We start from the raw sequence: 20,438 nt of genomic DNA, 5'->3' as shown, positions 1-20,438 counted from the left end.
CATTTTCCTTGCCAGCTTGGGACTCCAGAACCCTGCCTTGTTGAGCCAGACATGCTAGTCTGCTGCAACACAGACCCAGGTCTGGTCCCTGCCCCCAGAGCTGCAGACTTTAACCAAAAACTGCTGAGCAGGTCACCTATCTCTAACACCCAGACACTCAGTTCCCAATGGGATCCAAACCCCAAATAAATCTGTTTTACTCTGTATAAAGCTTATACAGGGTAAACTCATAAATTGTCCACCCTGTGTAACGCGCATAGAGAGATATGCACAGGTGTTTGCTCCCCAAGGTATTAATCACTTACTCTGGGTTCATTAATAAACAAAAGTGATTTTATTAAGTATAAAAAGTACGATTTAAGTGGTTTAAAGTAATAACAGACAGAACAAAGTAAGTCACCAAGCAAAATAAAGCAAATCCATGAAAGTCTAAGCCTAATACATAAAGAAACTTTATAGGTAAAATCTTATCCTCAGAGATGTTCCAATAAGCGTCTTTCACAGACTAGACTCCTTTCTAGTCTGGGCTCAATTCTTTTCCCTGGTACTGTCCTTGTTAGTTCCAGCAGACATCTTAGGTGGAAAGCAGGGGTGTTCTCATGACCCCTTTGTTCTATTCCACCCACTTTCATAGCTTTGGCACAAGGCAGGAATCTTTTGTCTCTCTAGGTTCCCCACCCCTCCTTCTAAATGAAAAAGTACCAGATTTAAGATGGATTCCAGTATCAAGTGACATGATCAGACGTCCTGTGAGACCCCAACCTCCATTCTTTCTGGGCTGGCCCACATGTACACAGGAAGGTTTGTAAGTAAACAGATCCATTTACAAGCAATTGTCCTAGTCAATGGGAGCCATCAAGATTCTAAACCACCATTAATGGCCCACACTTTGCATAATTACAATGGGACCTCAGAATTATACTTCACATTTCTAGCTTCAGATACAAGAATGATACCCACATACAAATAGAAGAAATATATTCAGTAGGTTATAACCTTTGTTATGATACCTTTTAAGAGCCCTTTTGCATAAAGGATATTCCAGTTACATCATATTCACATTCATAAGCTTATTTCTATAAAACATATGGAGTGTGTAAGCTGGTGCGTTCGGGGCCCATCCCCTCAGGTGCGACGGGGAGCCAGGGCGCCTCCTTCCAGGCGGCAGGACGGCTCAGGCTCCGCTCCCGTACTCGAGGGCTGAGCAAATAAATGTCTATAGGCCCTGGCCCTCAGACAGGGTGGGCAGCTAACAGTCCAGGCTCAGCTTAGGAGCTGAGCAAACAAAGTCTATAGCCCAAGCCCTCAGGCAGGGCGGGGCAGCAAACAGTCAGGCTCAGTTCAGGGGGGCTCTGACCCTTTGGAGCAGGGCAGAGCAGCAAACAGTTCAGGGGGGCTCTGACCCTTTGGAGCAGGGCAGAGCAGCAAACAACTGTAGCTCTGGGTGAAGGGGGATACTGCCACCCGGTTACGGGTGGCAGGGGGAACTGCAGGGCCACCCACTCCTCTGCGTTCCAGCCCGGGGCCCTAGTAGCGGCTGTCGCCGCTAAGGCGGTCAGTGGGGATCCGCACCGAAACACACTGACTGGGTGATCGGTAGGGATCGTGGCCGATACATACGACCATAGGCTCGGGGCCCTCTGCGGCCTGACTGTGGTCAGGTGCCCCCGGGCTACTTCCAATCCCCCCTTCTCCTGGTACCTGTCCTTCCTCGGCGTATGTCGGCGGGTCCCAGACCATGGGTTCCTCGGAGACCTGGGAGGCAGTAGGGTCCGGTGGCTCCTCCGGATAGCCGGCATAGGGTCGTTGCGGCTGGAGGTCCTCGGGGTACCTGGCGCGGGGCAGGTCAGTCCAACGCTCCTCGGGATACTGGGCCCGGGGCAGCTCCGGTCGGCGTTCCTCTGGATAGTGGGCCCGGGGCAGCTCCGGCCAGCGCTCCTCTGGGTAGTGGGCCTGAGGTAGGCTAGGCCGAGTGGGAGCTCGGGCCTCCATGTCCATCCTCCTTGGCAGCCAGCACTGAACTGAGCTCTGGGCCGAGACTCTTATACTTCCTGTCCCGCCCCTTGACTTCCGGGGGGCGGGAACAGGGGGTAGTGGCTCCGCCCACGGGGGTGCCTGCTCTGGCTTGTTCCCCTCAGGTGTGACGGGGAGCCAGGGCGCCTCCTTACAGAGTGCAACATCACAGTAGGGACCCAGAGTGTAGAGACATACAAAAACAATACGACAAGGGGGTACCTCTGTGGTTTGGGTTCAAGAGATAAAGTATTTTTAAGAGATTAGAAATGTTCAGGGGAGCTAAATTGAGGAGCGAAAGGAGAAAATGAATGTGCAGAGAAGCAGGGGAAGATGCTGGAGTGGAGAAAATATTGTTAAATATTAGTGTAATCCTAGGACCTGACCCTGAAAAGAGAATAGCATGGGCAAAGACTTGCACTTTCCCCGTTGATGTTAACCCAGGCCCCACCCACATTGTTCTTTTGGTAAGAGCAAGCGTTTTAGTTAAAAGAAGGGAAGGGAAGAGAAGGGGAGAGCACTGGAGTAGGGCTTGTGAAACTTGGGTTTTATTCCTGGCTCTACCACTGGCCTACTGAGTGACTTTGGGCAAGTCATTTTACCTCTCTATGCCCCAGTTTCCTCATCTATAAAATGGAGTTAATGATACTGGCCTCCTTTTTCATTAGTAAATCTCCAAGAGCAATCTAGGAGCTAGATATTATTATTAATTCCTTACACAAGATTGCAGCAGGTATAATAGGTGAGGGTGAATTAGATGAGCCCATAAGCAAATTAATGGTTTGGGTTGTGAGTGTAACACCACCTCCTTAGCCCAAGTGATTGGACTTGTCAAACCGATTGTTGTAACAAATCTGTTGCCACCTGTGATTTCATTGTTGTCACTTTGCTGCACACCATGACCAGTGAGAACTTTCCAGTGAAAGCAGAGATAGAACTCAGATCCTCCTGCTCCAAAAGCAGAGGTCCTGGCCAGTATTGCTAAGGGAGAATTCCCATTTGCTTTTAGCACAGTATTGGACCTCTGACATACGGTAGTATGTGGGCAAAGGCACATACACACACTTCACATGATATTATAAAACAACCATAATTATTTCTCAATATTATATTGATACTGTCAGTGATTTGAGTCTCAGGAACTCACAAGCTGCCTCTCTATCGTGCAGGAAGGGAAGACAGGAGAGGCCACTTTTAATCTATAATTCTTTTTCCTGTCACCTTGGGGTCATCTCATAAATTGTAAAACAATTTCTGAAGACTCCTTAGGAATCTTGCATTTGTAACCTTTCTGCCAGGTGGAGTTGGCAGCAACTGGGACTGGGTTCAATATCTAGGGGTTCCTTTTCAACAATACAACACAAAACTGGCTTGAGCTACTAACTTGGGAAAATTACACACCACCCCTTTGGCTCCTGTAAGAGGCAATACTTCCCCACTTGCAAGCACAGAGTCCGAGTGTAGAAAAAAAACCTTTAATGAAAGGAGAAAGTCCCTGGCATTAATCTGGGAAAACGCTGCAAACAGGATTCATAAACATAAAACATCCACTCTGTGTACGTTGGGCAATGTCTTTTGCCTCAGATTCTTGTGTCCAACAACCAAAAATTCCTTTAATGGGTCCCTCTCCTCTCCCTCCACCACAGCCCACTGTCAGGGGTTGGCCTTGTCAGTGAAGACCCAGAGGTCAGAGATGCATCTATCTGAGTTCACTACTCACCTGGGTGGTGGGGTGAGGGGAGAAGGCACCTGGCTCACTCCATAATCTGAGTGCTTCTCTGGTGTTGCCACCCTACTGGCTGCTTGCCATTCTGCTCTATCAGCTGCCCTGCCAGCTGTCACCAATGCACACCATCACTTTCTGCTGCCATCTATGTCTCTATTGTGACCTCTGTGGGTCAGTCTCTTGAGGTTTCATGCATAGGCACCAACTTCTGCTTGTGCCGGTGGGTGCTCAGTCCCACTCTGCCCCCGGCCCCGCCCTGACTCCACCCAGCCCTGCCCCCTTATGCGTATACCATGCCCCCATTCCAACCCCTTCCCCAAAGTCCCCACCCCAAATCCTCCCCCTCTCTGCCTCTATTCCTACTCCTTCCCCAAATCTCCGCCCTGGCCCTGCCTTCTCCTCTGAGCATGCCATGTTCCCGCTCCTGCCCCCTCCCTCCCAGAGCTTGCTACACCACCAAGCAGCTGTTTGGCGGCGTCAGGCACTGGGAGGTAGGCGGAGGAGTGGGGACACGGTGCACTCAGGAGGAGGCAGAGTGAAGGTGAGGTGGGGCGGGGAGGGAAGCTTGGCTGCCAGTGGGTGCAGAGCACCCACTAATTTTTCCCCACGGGTGCTCCAGCCCCAGAGCACCCACGGAGTCGGTGCCTATGGTTCCATGCAGCTCTCACTGATTTTCAGCATTAGTGGGGGAACTTCATTGCTGAAGCAGGTTGTGAAGAAACACTGTCCCACAACAGGTGATTTCAACTGTAGTGATCACTTACCAAAACAAAAGGCTCCTAAGGGAGCCTTAATTAGTTCCATTTAGAACAGTTGGGATGGGCAGGTTAAATCATCCCCAGGACTCTTCGGCAGAGCCTACACCTCTTGGCAGAGATTCCTGACACCACCCCCTCTTTCTTTCACAGGAGTCTGGCATCCCTGCTTAGTGCGTTCAGTTCAGTTGAAGATGAGCCCCTCAATTAGGACAAATTAAGCACAGTTCTGCTGCCCTTTACTCATACAATAAGGATAACCATTTCATTTCTCCTGCAGTTAAATTTAATTTTTTTTTTATTAAACCAAATGTTAAAATGATCTAATACACAAGTTAAGGAAAGAGTGTCTATGCATCTAGGTATAATGCTTAAAATATCCAAAAGTACAAAGTTTGGTTTAAAAAGTCATAAAATACATATAGAACATAATCTGCAATATCCCAAATTAAGGTTAACAGATTCAACAATACAGTTTAAATATTAGCATCCAAATATTCAGGTACATCACTCATAAAAAGTTATACTAAAAGTATCAGAGGGGTAGCCATGTTAGTCTATATCCACAAAAACAATGAGGAGTCCGGTGGCACCTTAAAGACTAACAGATTTATTTGGGCATAAGCTTTTGTGAGTAAAAAACCCACTTCTTCAGATGCACGGAGTAAAAATTACAGATACAAGCATAAATATATATTGCCGCAAGAAGAGAAGGGAGTTACCTTACAAGTGGAGAACCAATGTTGAAGGCCAATTCAGTCAGGGTGGACGTGGTCCACTCCCAATAACTGATGAGGAGGTGTCAATACCAAGAGAAGGAAAATTGCTTTTGTAGTGAGCTAGGCACTCCCAGTCCCTATTAAAGCCCAAACTGAGGGTGTTAAAATTGTTTAGGAACAGTATTCCTGATATGGCCAAGGCACACTGGTGGCTGAGCTTTGTGACTTTGTCCTCACTCACAACCATTTCAGATTTGGGGACAATTTGTACCTTCAAGTCAGCGGCACTGCTATGGGTACCTGCATGGCCCCATAGTATGCCAACATTTTCATGGCTGATTTAGAACAGTGCTTCCTCGGCTCTTGTCCCCTAGTGCCCCTCCCCTACTTATGCTACACTGATAACATCTTCATCATAGGGATCCATGGGAAGGATGTCATTGAAGAATTCCACCTGGATTTCAACAATTTCCACCCCACCATCAACCTCAGCCTGGACCAGTCCACACAAGAGATCCACTTACTGGATACTTCAGTGCAAATAAGTGATGGTCACATAAACACCACCCTATACTGGAAACCTACTGACTGCTATACTTATCTACATGCCTCCAGCATCCATCCAGGACACATCACACAATCCATTGTCTACAGCCAAGCCTTAAAATACAACTGCATTTTCTCTAATCCATCAGAGACAAACACCTACAAGATCTCTATCAAGCATTCTTAAAACTACAATACCCACCTGAGGAAGTGAGGAAACAGATTGACAGAGCGAGACTGGTACCCAAAAATCAACTAGGATAGGCCCAACAAGGAAAATAACAGAACACCAGTGGCCATCATGTACAGTCCCCAGCTAAAACCTCTCCAGCGCATCATCGACGATCTACAACCTATCCTGGAAAATGATCCCCCATTCTCATAGACCCTGGGGGACAAGCCAATCCTCACTTACAGACAGCTCCCCAACCTGAAGCAAATACTCACCAGCAACTACACACCACAGAAACACTAACCCAGGAACCAGTCCTTATAACAAACCCCATTGCCTGCTCTGTCCCCATATCTACTCTAGCAACACCATCATAGGACCCAGTCACATCATCAGGGGCTCATTCACCTGCACGTCTACTAATGTGATATATGCCTTCATCTGCCAGCAATGCCCCTCAGCTATATACATTGGCCAAACCAGACAGTCTCTACATAAAAGGATAAATGGACACAAATCAGACAGCAGGAATGGTAACATACAAAAACCAGTAGGAAAACACTTCAGTCTCTCTGGACATTCAATAACAGATTTAAAAATAGACATTCTTCAACTTGAAAAACAGACTTCAAAGAGAGCTACAATTCATTTGCAAAGTTAACACCATCAGTCTGGGCTTGGGAGTGGCTGGAACTGGGAGTGGCTGGTTCACTACAAAAGTAATTTTCCCTCTCTTGGTATTGACACTTCCTCATCAGTTATTGGGAGTGGACCACATCCACCCTTTGGCAACACAGTTCTGTCTGCTGGATGCCTAGTCAGAGTGAGTGTGTTCATGTAAATACAGTCCAGCCATGAAGCCTTTTCGCCTCCCCAGCTAGCTGTCAGGGAAGAGCTCATTCAGACTTTGCTTACACATTAACTTTATTGCCTTCTGCTTACAGATAAGAAGTTGCTGAGGGTGTGTGCTCTTTGTTTTACTTAACCCAAAGCAATAGTGACAGGAATGGAAAAACTCCACAACCTGCAAAACCAGCTGAAGAAAAAACATGGTGCAACAACTTGAAGGAGGTGGATAGGAGGAGGAGACTGCAAGAAGAGTGAAAAATGGGTTGTCTCTGTATCAAATGAGCACTAGCAATACCAGTTGCAGTAATGCAAGGGGGGCTGGTGTACCTTGGGGAAAGGCAGCAGGAAACATTGAATGATTTCTGCAGAATTCCAAGCTACCTGTGGTCAGTGTGACAACTTAATGGCTTGCACAAGATGGGATGCTGCCACGGAAATAGCAGCAGTAGTGTTTACTCCCTATTACACCAGATGGTGCTGTCGTGCTCAGCCCTCCTCCTGCTGCCTCTTCCAGGGTAGCCGGCTCTCAGCCGGTGGTGCTGGCGCTCACAGAGCAGCAGTCAGCTTGGAGGAGACTTAACTGTTGAGCTGCATTTTTTTCAGTCACTAGGGATATAACCAGTTTCCTAAAAGAAAGAAAAACATCTTTTTCTGGAGCGATGTTTCTCATTTGGAAAGAAATTTTGATGGAAACCTTATTGGGTAGGTGTCTCTGACTCTGGGCAGGAGTGCAGATGTTTAATTCATTGCTAACTGTTTCTTATGCTCTTATTCTCTTGTTTAATTCATTTTACTTTTGAAGCTTGTGATTAGCTCTCAGATATGGGTATATTGTCAAAAGGACATTGCTGCAGCAAACTGCTTTGGAGATTGAGGTATAATGCTTTCAGCTCACACCTGCCAAGTCTCACTCATTGACGCTAGAGAGAAAGTTCCTCTTTTGAGACTAATGTTAAGAGCAGTGTTTAAAGTCTTTCCTCTTGAAAATGGAATAGTTTCTGTGGGTGTTTTGATGAGATATTTAAAATCATCTGCCTTATTCAAATTGTCCTGGCTTCAAAGTGATTTCAGACAAAGAACTAGAAACAATACCCCCTACAATGAGGAAATAACTAGTGGCTTTTTAAATACTGCTCATAAAATATTCTAGAAGAGGAAAAAAACGTTTTACCGGATTGTGGTTTGAATAAATTGCTTCTTCTGACTCTCTGTAGTTTCATAGGGTCAGAACCAAGATGAATGTGAGTCACTTGACTAGGTTTCTTTATTGGCTGTCCTGGATTTTTTCTATTGCCTGAAAGCCAACTGAAGTTAAGTTTTATGTTTTGAAAAAACAACAAGCCTATAATGTACGGAATTGACAGAAATAAAATTGTGTAAGGCTTCTGTCTGTGTCTCATATTACTCTATACTGGGGTGTTCACCTCAGAGGTGACTATATTTCAGTGATCATCTCTAAGGTTGAGAGAGTACATTAACGGCTTTAGATGAAAGATACAATGCATCATTTGAAAGCTTTCAGAACAGGTTTAAGTGGGCCATCAGTCTATGACTATATGTGCAGAATATTCATGGCAGCACTGAGTGGGAGAAAGTGCCCAAACTGGTGTGCAAATACGTCCCTTTCTTCTACGACCTCATCGCAGGAAGCAGCTAGTTTTCTGTTTTAGTAGTTAGCGACTTGCAGAGAACATATGAAAGAGAGTGTGCAAAAGAAAAATGTTGATCTAGTTGATGGTGGGGGAGAGGGAATATTGTGTTCATGGTGTTGTTATATGAATGATTATGATCCATTTCTTCCTTGGCTGCTCAAAAATAAAAATGGAATAAATGGGATTCTGTCAAGCTCAAATTTGGCTTCAAATTTAGAAAAAGAGAACAAAACTCTCAGCTTTTAAGAAATTTAAAATCCACAGATAATGTTTATTGAAGGTACTTTAAAATAAAATAATCCAGTGGAAATAATAATAATATTATTAATAATAATTAATAATAAATAATAATAAAAAGACTCCTGCAGAGTTTGTGACCAGAATCATACTGGTGTATGAGAACTTGGAAGTGACACTGACTATAAAAATAGTAAAACAAAGAACCCCCCCCTCAAAACAGCATCTCCAAATTGTGAAAAATTTAAAAAGAAAACAGCATGCCTAGTGGAAAAGTAGATGGAATTTTAGTTTTAATGGGTAGGTAAACATGTTTTTAGTAATAACTTTGGTTACAATATTGCTTTTTTTAAAAAAGGGTTATTCTGCTTCATCTTAAACCTGGTGAAAATGAAGGGAATTGAACTTACACCATAGAATAGAATTATCACACTGATAATTTTGGAATTTATACACCTAATATCACAATTCTTGGAAAATATTTTTAGATCATCCTGTGGTGTTTGACTGTTTCCTATCAGTCTGAATCTTTTTAATCTTTTAGGCATAGTCAGGGGTTTTTCACGTGCTTCCAGTAAAGGATGTGCATAAGTGTTTGTAAGACTGGGGCCTTACATTTTGTGGGCAGCTGCAGTGTCAGTGCTACACTCTCACAGAATTTCTTTACCTGTTTAGTATGGTTGATGTAAATCAAACCATTAGACTCATGCACTGGACCCTGATCCTGCTGTCAGAAATGCTGGTACAGATCCCAGCACCTGTGCAGCGCTTCTGAACAGATTCTGTTTGCAAGGTTGAGGCCTTGGTCTATGGTATGACTCTTCTTCATCTGTCTGCATTCATTGTCTGATAGAAAAATTGTCAGTTTGAAGTAAAATAGGGTGGCCAACTGCCCATCAGTGTCTTCTGATCTGATGAACTGTTAATTGTTTCTTCTCTATCCTTCTAGTTTTTATGGCAAATATAGTTATTTAACATGAAATAAGAAAGTATTTCTCTCTAGAAAAGCCATTGTTATCTAGTTAAAGTTCAACTTTCTGAACTCTAAGCAGTACTTTTCAGGTAATCTCAAATTAACCATGATATGGGAAATATATAATGTAATTTTTTCTTTATTTTAGGCTACATTTCCTGGTCACTCTACCATGCTCTTCCACCCATGATATATTACTTTCCTCTACAAATATTGGCACTTAGTGGTTTGGAAGCTTTTGCTGTTGCTTTCTTTTCTCCAGTATTATTAATATTCAGTCCTTTATGGAAACTGGCGAAAAACAAGTACATCCTAGCTCTGCTAAGGCTGACTATGGTTGGTAAGTATAATTTGTGGTTTGCTTAACCTATAATCAATATAAAGTATTTCTAATGCATCCATCACCATAGTATCTAGGTGCAAGACCAAACATTCCAAACTGTCTTAAATTTTAAGTGTCCCTGAAAACACATAGACATGGACTGCCCTCTCTGCCCACCCCCTTTTTCTCTTAAGCTTTTCAGTAAAATATGAGAACTATCTCAGGCATTTATGGCATTGGTTTTTAGAACAGTACTGCATAGCTAAAGACAAGCCAATTATAATTGTTTGTAAATAGAGCTTCTTATTTTATCACGAACTCTACTTCATAGGAAAAATGCTTTTTAAACTCTATTACAAAAAAGAATTGGCATGCCAGATGGGATCAGTGGTCTATCTACACCAGTACCATGTCTCTGACAGCAGTCAGGGACCGGATATTTTAAAGTAAGGTGAAAGAAATCCAATGACGGACAATTACGAAATAATCTGCTCAAGGGGAAAGCTTCTTCCTAACCATCAGTTAGAAGCTGCCTTATGCCCTGAAGCATGAGGGTTTATTTCCCCTCTTTATTATTATTATTTATTATTTTTATTTATTTAACTGTGGATGTTCTCATTCTTTGTATAAATATTTAATCCTTTTCTGACTGCTAAAGTCTTGATTTTAGTGATATTTTGTGGCAAACAATTTCTACAGGTTTATTAGATAAAACTGGGTAAAAAGTATTTCACTGATCATCTTTAAATGTTGTTTTTCAGTATAATTGGTTGTCCCCTCCTTCTTGTATTAAGAGAGAGGGTAAACAGGACATAGTGTTCACTTTCTCCATACCATTAATTGTTTTGCATATCTCTATCATATCGCCTCTGTGAAGGGGTATATAGACCCCACACTGATGAGGAAGGTGCCAGAGCAGCCCTATGTGCGAGACTAGCCTTGCCCCTGTTGATCATGTATGGCAGATGTAGGGAAAAGACTTTTAAAAAGGAGGAAACTGAGCAGGTAACTGCTGGAGCAACTCCTGAAGCCACAGGGGGAACTCCCATCCAGGAGATCTCCACCCCAACCCTGTGGGGAGTGCAGTGAACTCCCAGGGTAGACCTGACAGAATGCTCCCAATTCAGCAGCCTATCCAGAAGGACTGCTCGATAAACCATTGTGTGGACAGCCCCTGAAGTAAGATACTGTTGTCCTTGTTTTCCCCCTAGAGGGGCTCTGGGAAGAAATTATTCTTGAGTGTGTGGGGACATTTAGTGTTCCTTTTGATCCCACACCAGAGAAGACTTAAGAAGGCCTTCAAAGAGCAAGGTCTCCTTTGCAAGATGTAAGGAACTGGGGCCTGTGTGTAAGCTTCAGAGTTGCCACGCGTATGGCTTTCGACCAGAATGCCCAGTCCAAAAAAGATCCTGGTGGCTCCGGTCAGCACTGCAGACTGATCCGTTAAAAGTCCAGTCAGCAGTGCAGCAGGGCTAAGGCAGGTTCCCTGGCTCTGTATGGCTCCCAGAAGTGGCCAGCATGTCCCTGTGACCCCTAGGCGCAGGGGCAGACAAGGAGACTCTGTACATTGCCCCCCTACTGGAAACCGTGGCCAGTGGGAGCTGTGGGGGCTGTGCCTGCGGGAGAGGGTAGCACTCAGAGCCCCCTGGACGCCCTAGCACCTAGGGGCTGTAGGGACATGTTGCCACTTCCGAGGTAAGTGCCGCCTGGAGCCTGCACTCTGAATTCCCCTCCCACATCCCAAGTCCCTCATTCCCAGCTCCACCCCAGAGCCTGCACCCCCAGCCGGAGCCCTCACCCCCTTCTGCACCCAAGCCCTGTGAAAATAAATGAGTGAAGATTGGGGAGAGCAAGCAATGGCGGGAGGAGAGATGGAGTGAGGAGGAGCGAGGCCTTGGAGAAGGGGCGGGGCTTGGGGGAAGGGGCGGGGTCAGGGCAAGGGTGCTCAGTTTTCTGCTGTCAGAAAGTTAGCAACCCTAAAAAGCCACCCAGTGTAAATAATTGGGTGTGGCTAGGGTCTCCCACCAGCTGGAACAAAACCCCAAAGAGACTCTCTTACAGCCTCTTGCTCATCTGTCCTCTGTACTAAGCAACTTGTCTGTTCAATCTCTGCTTAAATGGAAGTTGCTCCAGGCCTCTAATCACTTTGTTGCCCATCTCTGAACCCCTCCCCCCCTTCGATTTCTGTTGTATAATTTTTAGAGATAGGGCAAGCAGAATAGGACATAGTATTCTAGGAGAGGATTCCCTATCGCTTTAGACACATGGCATTATATTTTCTATTCCATTCCTTTCCCATCCTGATTTGTTTGCCGTGTTTTAGCTGCAGCTGCATGCTGAACAGAGACTTCAATGAGCTGTGATGCCCTGGGGGATTTTCCTCCATGATTACCGTTAATTTAGAGCCCAACAAGAACATAGATGTGGTATAATACAGAAGATCTGTGCTTTAAAGAATTATGCTATATAAACACCCTTCTGAGCATTGTTACAGGGAGGTAGAGAGATTAATCAACTTGGTTAAGGTCACACACAGAAGATCTGTGGCAGAGAATAAAACATGAATCTCCTGATTCACAGTCCTGTGCTTTAACCTTTGCAGGTTTATATAAGTCAGCCGGAATATCTGTGACTGGTACAAATAAAGGAAAAAAGGGCTCTATTTGCAGTGATGAGTGACCATGTTTTTGCTTTTAAGTGGTGGAATCACAGAACTCTAAATGGAAAATGTGCAGGAGAATAACTTTGAAAAATGAGAAGTATTAGTTAGGAAGGGAGGATTAAAGGCAATTCATAAGAAAAAATGAGAGAAGCTTCTCAGTCCTGTTTTAAGGCATCCTGAGGTGCTGCTTGTCATATGCAGACAACAATGCAGACAACAAAATCGTCTCCCACAAATTTGTACACTGTGGTAAACTGGGAGGGTGCATCTAGTGGAGTCCTGCAGGGATCAGTCCTGGGTCTAATTCTAGTCAATATTTTAATTAATGACTTGGATAGTGGAGTGGAGAGTATGCTGATACAATTTGCAGATGACATCAAGATAGGAGGAGTTGCAAGCACTTCGTGGGGACAGGATTAGAATTCAAAATGACTGACAAATTGGAACTCTGTCAAAACTGTTTTTCAATGAAAAATTGGACTTTTGATTAAAAGTAATTTTTCACTGAAAGTGTCTGTTTTCTACAGATATTTGATTTTTTCCATAAAAATAATATTTTGATGTTTGTTCAAAACATTTTTGTTTTTGGCATTTTTTATTTTTTTTAATGAAAAGCCAACGTTTTCTTTGGAACCTTTCCCTCCACCCTGCTTTGTTTTTTCAGCCAGCTCTACCTATCTCTTCATTTCCAGATCCACCTGACTCATACCTTGGGTATGCTATTTTAAAAAAAAATCCTATATAATTTGAGTCCATTTTTATCTATGTATATACACAACACACAGTGTACACCTTCTCATATATTTACACTTAGTAGTCCAGATAATAGTAATGTTAAAGGAAGGGTAAAATTATTCAGGAGTAATTAATACTGCTTATACCAGAGAAGAGATTTTTTTCATGTGGAAATTCTGGATCATAACCATAGTCATGCAGTTTTAGTAGTGGTATTAGACTAGGAGAATCTAGAACAATGCTTCCGTTCTACATCTTTGCATTGGTCAATATTTATCTCCTTCATTCAATAAATCTTAATAGTCAAATCTACAGAAATTCATATCTGTTTGATTTGTATAATATCAGAAGTCCCATTTTGCTATACTGCAAATAGTTGGGATGGGGATAGGGAGCATATTTATAAAATCCAACTTTTTTTCTTTCTTTAAGATATGGTTTATAGGTGCGATATTCCTGTCAGATAAACAGTTTTTCCTCCCTCATTTCAACAATCCACTCGTGTTTAAAGGTGGCATAAAAACATTATGGTAAATGAGCAAAGACACATTGTGCAATGCAGGCAGACATATGTAACATTTTGAAAGCTCTCTAAGAAATTATTTACTTCACTCTACATATAAAGTAGATTGGAAAAATAATTAAAATCCTAAGATTGTGATGGTTCAGTAGGTGATGTATGAGCCTTAACAGGGAGCATTATGCAGTGTGCTATGGAAGTTTGCCAGTTATGTAGGACTATACTATTGCATTATGTGTTTCCTTTAGTGTTCCCAAAGAGTTGGGCTAGCTAGAATGTGTTTGAGTCAGAATCTATATTATGGTATCCACACATCTACCTAAATCTGTGTTGCTTTTCATGGACAAGAGAAACTGTAGTGAGGCAGACGGGCCTCCCTTCTCCAGAGTGAGGGAGCATTACACGCTCCTTGGAGGGCGGAGCCTAAGCCTCCCCTGGGGTGGGTACCTCCAGCATCCAGGCTCCTCCGAGTAAACAGCGGCGGGCACTCTAGGCCAGTCGTCATCCGTGTCTGGAGTGTGGACCGAGCTAGGCGGGGGATCCGCCTTGAGCTGCTCCAAAACCAGCGGGACGTCCTTCTTTGCAGGTTTCCCCCAGAATGGGCTGTGGGTCTGGTCTTTTATACTTCTGGCCCCGCCCCTCTCCTTCCGGCAAGGGGGGCAGGGAGGCATAGGCTCCACCCTCCAAGAGGCATGTAACACTCTCTCACTCACCTTGGGGGAGGGAAGCCCGTCTGCCTCACTACAGGAACTAATTAATTCTCCCAGATAAAACCAGCCCCTCCATTGCTGGTGTGGGAATCTGCTCTGTTGAGCAATATTTGCCAATTAGGGCAAGCTTTCACTGTAGTGCACACATCTGTAGAGCCATTAGAGGGAGCTGGGAAAGGGAAATTCTTCTAGATGGAGAGGAACTGAGGCAGGGTTAAAGGCTGGAGTAGGTATTCCTGGAGTAGGGATGGTTCCAGGGGACTTTTGGCCTTCTAGGGAGGAAATGAATAGGGTTTGCCTGCTGGGGAAGAGGAGTGGGCTGATCCCAGAGCAGGTGAGTCAATATGTCAGCCTTGTCACAGGGAAATACTCAGTTTTGTTTCATAGGAAAGCTATCCTGCGAAGAAGCTTCCTGACCTTAGAGAGCTGTTAGAAGGACAGGGAGAGATTAAGTTGCCTTTCTGCGAAGGGGAAGAGCAGATCAAGAATGGATTTAGGTGAGTCTAGGGAGGATTTGCCTGGGAGGATAATTACAATAGGGAGAAGGAACAAACCAGCCTCCTATGAATAAATATGCTAGGTGCAGCCAACCTTGGTGTTCGAAGGAGCTCGACGGTCAAAAAGGCTTCAGTGTTGCCAAGGTGATCTCACAAAATAAATGATTGAATTGCATGGAAATGTGTGCAGCCCTAACTGGGTGAAACCCTGTGTCCAGCTCAGCTACGGAGTAACCCCTTTCAGATAAAGCCCTAAATGTGCAGTTTTAGAGTTTACTTAGCTCAAGATTTAGTTCTTTTTAGAATGTGTCGCTTATGGAACAGCTGGCAGAACAGATAAGCACCAGATCAAATTGGCAAACCAGTGTGATAAAATCCATGTCTTCGAATGAAGGCTATTAGTCTGTTAATGAAGAGCTGACTAAACAAAAAATGTTATTTTGTGTACTGAAGTTTCAAACAAAGCTATCCTTGCTATTTAGATAATAACTAAGTCTCTTGGTAGCAATTTATCATTTGGCCCTGTGACAGGCTGTAATAATGGGGTTGTCACGGCCAGTTTGGGGTTGGTATAGCTCAATACTGCAGATGCCTCTTCCTTTATTATTTGCATGGGGAAAGATGTAAATCGTAAATTTTAAGTCCTTTCAAGTGTAATAATATACCAGCCTTTTTAAAAACATGTATTTTAGGGGCATCTTTATTTTAGTTTCAGTACAGCATGAGTTATATAAACGGACATTATACAGTAGAAGAATTTCCTGGTTCCTCTAAATGTGTGAAAGCTGTCTTTTTATGTATACCAGTGTCATGTCCCTACTGCCATATACCCTTGTGCAATGTACTGTCAGTCTCTGATGTACCTTCGTATTATGGAATTATGGTGAATTGGCTTTCCTGGCTCTCTTGTGACTGCTCTTTCTGATTCCATTCCTCCAACTCCACTTCTTAAATCAAGTTCACAGTCTGATTGCACCAACATTTTTTTCCATCTTGTAACTGTGGTGAATAAGGAAATGTTTGGCATCTAGTTAACTTTTCTGTGCATGCTTACACTTGAGTAATTTTTGAGCTTCATAATCCAAATGTTCAGGAATAGTTGCATGAGTCAGCAGTGTGCCCTTGTTGCCAAGAAGGCCAACGGCATATTGGGCTGTATTAGGAGTAGCATTTCCAGCAGATTGAGGGAAGTGATTATTCCCCTCTATTCAGCACTGGTGAGGCCACACTTGGAGTATTGCTTCCAGTTTTGGTCCCCCCACTACGGAAGGAATGTGGACAAATTGGAGAGCATCCAGTGGAGAGCAGTCAAAATGATTAGGGGGCTGGGGCACATGACTTACGAGGAGAGGCTAAAGGAACTGGGATTATTTAGTCTGCAGAAGACAAGAGTGAGGGGGGATTTGATAGCAGCCTTCAACTACCTGAAGGGGGTTCCAAAGAGGATAGAGCTAGGCTGTTCTCAGTGGTGGCAGATGACAGAATAAGGGTACGTCTACACTGCACGATTATTTCGAATTAGCTTAAACCGATATTACAAAACAGATCTAATAAAATCGGTTTTAGCGCGTTCCACAGTGGGATCCGAAATCCGATTGTTTGCGTCCAATGGCAAGCTACCATCGATTTCAGGAGCGTGCACTGTGGGTAGCTGTTTCCTCAGCGTATCCTAGTTCCCACTTCCGTGTTTGAGAGCACAGTTGCCTGATGGGGCAGAAAACACTGCCCCGGGGTGGTGCTGGGGTACAGCCTCACCCCTCCCCTTTGTGAAGGCAGCAGCCAACCCTTTGCGGCCTTTTGGCGCGGAGTGCATTGAGCAAACGCCCAAGCACAGCAATTTTCCCTTTTTTTTTTCACGTGTGGTGGGGAAATAACTGAGAGCCTGTTCCCTGAACCACGCCAGACCACTGTTTTGACCTACAGACATGGGAGCTCAGCAGAATGCAAATTAATTTTCAGAGATGCTGTGGCTGTGGATAGCTGGAGTCCTCAGTACCCCTCCTCCCTTCTATGGAGCGTCCATTTGAGTCTCTGGCTCCCGTTACGCTTGTCACGCCAGCGCTGTGTATCCTGGAGTTTTTATCCAAAACGCTTTGGCATTTCGTGGTTCTGTAACGGAGCTTGGGATAAACAGATTTGTTCCCCTTACAGCGATCAGACCTTAGTATCCCTCCCGTACGGTCCATGCGGAGCTCTTTTTCGATTTTCAAACGCATCGCCAGCCGTGCTGATCAGAGCTCCACACGGGCAAGCAGCGAAATTGTTATTCACAAGAGTATCGCGGGGCTCTGTTTACCTGCCCGCTGATTCCGAGTTCAGATGCTGGTTCCAGAGCGGTCAGTTGCTGCACTCTGGGGATGCCGCCGGAGGCCAATAACGTCGATTTCCGTTCACATGAACCCTAATCCGAGTTATCACTATCGAATTTAGCGCTACTCCTCTCGTTTGGGAGGAGTTCCGAAATCGATTTAAGGAGCCGTTTAACTCGATATTAATGACGATGTCGTGTGAACGGATACAGCGTTAAATCGGTATATCGGCCATTAAACCGATTTAAAGTCGCAGTGTAGACCTGGCCTAAGAAGCAGTGGTCTCAAGTTGCAGTGGGGGAGGTCGAGGTTGGATATTAGGAAACACTGTTTCACTAAGATGGTAGTGAAGCACTGGAATGGGTTACCTAGGGAGGTGATGGAATCTCCGTCCTTAGAGGTTTTTAAGGCCTGGCTTGACAAAGCCCTGGCTGAGATGATTTAGTTGGTGTTGGTCCTGCGTTGAGTAGGGTATTGGACTAGATGATCTCCTGAGGTCTTTTCCAACCCTAATATTCTATGATTCTGTGAAACAAATATACCTATTTTCTATCAACGTGCATTTCTGCTGGTGATTTAAAAGTGTATTGTGCACATGTGTATGAGCAGTTGAACAAATGCATAGGAAATCATTATGACTTGATCTGTTTTGAAAATACAGCCCTTTAAAATCAGTGTGTGTGTTCGTTTGCAGGAAGTGTAGCTTCATACCAAGCTCCAAATGCTACACTCCGAATACTGATCTTGGCTCCAGGTGTTTTTTCCTCTCTTGTGGTTCAAACAGTAACATGGTGGTCAGGAAACAGTTTACAAAGGTATTGTCCATATTTATAAAAACTACATGACTGTAAATGGCTTCTCTTTATTCATAAATTCATGAACTAAATATCAGTTGAAAAATGCTTAAAATCGAATGTAGCATTGTGCAATAACTAAGGCCTGATAATCACTATGACACTTGTTATAAAATGCACCAGGTACTCGAGAATTGATTCTGTATTTACAGGTACAACAGGATCTGGGGATTCATACTAGGGAAGATTCTTCTACTGGTGCTTCGAATCTGGTATACTTCACTAAACCCAGTCTGGAGCTGTCAGACTGCCAACACCATCATACTGATGTTGGGTTTCATAGCAGCTGTTGAGCGAATTTATGCAGGTAAACATATTACAGTAAACAAAAAAAGCAACTTCTGACAATATCCAAGGCTTAATGCCGCACATAGGCAAACATTAATGTCTTTTGTAAAATCAGCTACTGTGCCTTAATGCATCAGTACATTTGTGTACTTTATAAAGTTCTTTTACCTGGTTTCAGCTGACAGAATTAATCTCTCGATAAAGAGTGCTTTGTTTTTTTTTCATTTAAATGGGCTGTAGTACATGGATGCTGCTAGCGATGCCTATTGCTAATATTAATAATGCAGCAATACACATATTGTGTGCCCCCTGAAGTGTGCCTGTTTGATTGGTTAGAGCTGTACCTAGATGGAATGGCAGTGGATTGTCTCAGACAGTGCTAAGCTTCAATCCAAAGACTGAACTACTGTTTGACAGGGTACTAGTCTGAGAGTGAGGAGACTTAGGTTCTTTTCCCAACTCTCCCATTGATTTGCTGTATGACTCAGGCATGTCACTTAGCTAGGCTCTGTTTTCCCATCTGTAAATTGGAGATAATGCTTATATTTGAAATGTGCTTTGATATCTGTGAAGGAAAAGTACTATGTAATCACTGAGTAGTATCGTACTCTATTAGATGTGGTCTTTCCAAATCAGTGCTGAGGCATGTTGGCAAGGCAGAGTAGGGAGACTAGTGCTGTCACTGCTTATGCTCTGTCTGTTTAGTGGCTTAGTCCCAGGAATGGCTGACAGCTATGGGAAGTGAGTCTGGCACCTTTCATAACAACTAAATCTACTTAGAAAAAGTTTTGAAAGAAAAAAGTTGTTAATATGTGCCATTTTATCCACATAAACTACCTCCCTATACTAGCTAGCTGCACTTCCCAAAGCTTCCTATGCATGGCAGATTTACCACACATTGCTGACCTCTTCTCTGTGCTTCCTATTTGGTGTCCTGCCACTTGCCTTTTGACCAGCCACATATCATGTGGTGAACAGATTTTTGTGCTCAAATTGGTAAACTTTCAGGACTCTTTTGCGATCCCAATTGTTTCTTCTTAATAAACCCTGCTAAAAAGATTTAACTTGTTTGCGCACATGTAAAGTGTGTGTTTATGTCATTATTCTAGGCACAGATAGTATGAAGCAAGAAGCAAACAAGACTGGTGATGCAGCAAAAGAAACCATTCCTAGATCTAACTGGCTTTTGTCAGGAGCAGCTTTTGGCAGTCTGATGTTCCTCACATTATGGATTTTTGGAGAGGTCTCACTCGTTTCTAGGTGGGCTGTGAGTGGACATCCACACCCTGGGCCAGATCCTAATCCATATGGGTGAGAAGCGTTTGCTTTTTTCATTCTTTGTAAAGTAGTAACTAAAGCGCCAGTCCTGCAATGAGATGCATGTGGGAGCAGGGTTATTCCCACACAGAGCTCATTTCAGGATTGCAGTCCATATCTATTAACTGGAGGCGGTAATCAGAGAAGGAACAAAGTCCTTCTCCATTATTCTTGTTCTCAGATATGAAGCGCCTAAATGTGACCCTTACTGGTCTGGTTTGAACCCCAAAGCGTGTCACTAGCACAATTAGGCTCTGATCCTTGACGGGGTCATCTGGGTTCTACTGGAATATAATTTGGTATTTCAGCCATACATCTGATTTATGACACTAAAATATTTTAAAATTAAGACACATCATTCAATGACTTATTAATGCAAAAGACTTTGCTATGAGTAAATTAACCAAGTTCTGCTCTTTGTGACTTAAAATGGGAACAGGATCAGGCACAAAATATAAGTAAACTCAAGAAGCAAATTTATAAGCTAACATGAAATTGGATCACTTTCGAAATATGGATACAATAAAGTTTGCTCATCAGACTTCAAAATCCTGAAGAAACCTGTATTAGTTATCTTGTTAG

General features: G+C 43.7%; 1 protein-coding gene across 1 annotated transcript in view; it reads left to right on the top strand.

Annotated features, from left to right (window-relative positions):
- The first annotated feature begins 7,439 nt into the window (after positions 1–7,439).
- Positions 7,440–20,438, top strand: part of CWH43 (cell wall biogenesis 43 C-terminal homolog) — a 44,213-nt gene continuing 31,214 nt past the window's right edge. The window contains exons 1-5 of the mRNA XM_032768867.1: positions 7,440–7,482; positions 9,791–9,982; positions 18,092–18,212; positions 18,404–18,558; positions 19,649–19,850. Of these exons, the coding sequence (XP_032624758.1) occupies positions 7,440–7,482; positions 9,791–9,982; positions 18,092–18,212; positions 18,404–18,558; positions 19,649–19,850 (713 nt within the window). The remainder of the gene's footprint in view (positions 7,483–9,790; positions 9,983–18,091; positions 18,213–18,403; positions 18,559–19,648; positions 19,851–20,438) is intronic.

The sequence above is a fragment of the Chelonoidis abingdonii genome, chromosome 5, assembly GCF_003597395.2.
Source record: "Chelonoidis abingdonii isolate Lonesome George chromosome 5, CheloAbing_2.0, whole genome shotgun sequence".
Classification (NCBI taxonomy): domain Eukaryota; kingdom Metazoa; phylum Chordata; order Testudines; family Testudinidae; genus Chelonoidis; species Chelonoidis abingdonii.
This window is presented reverse-complemented; position numbering and strand designations above follow the sequence as displayed.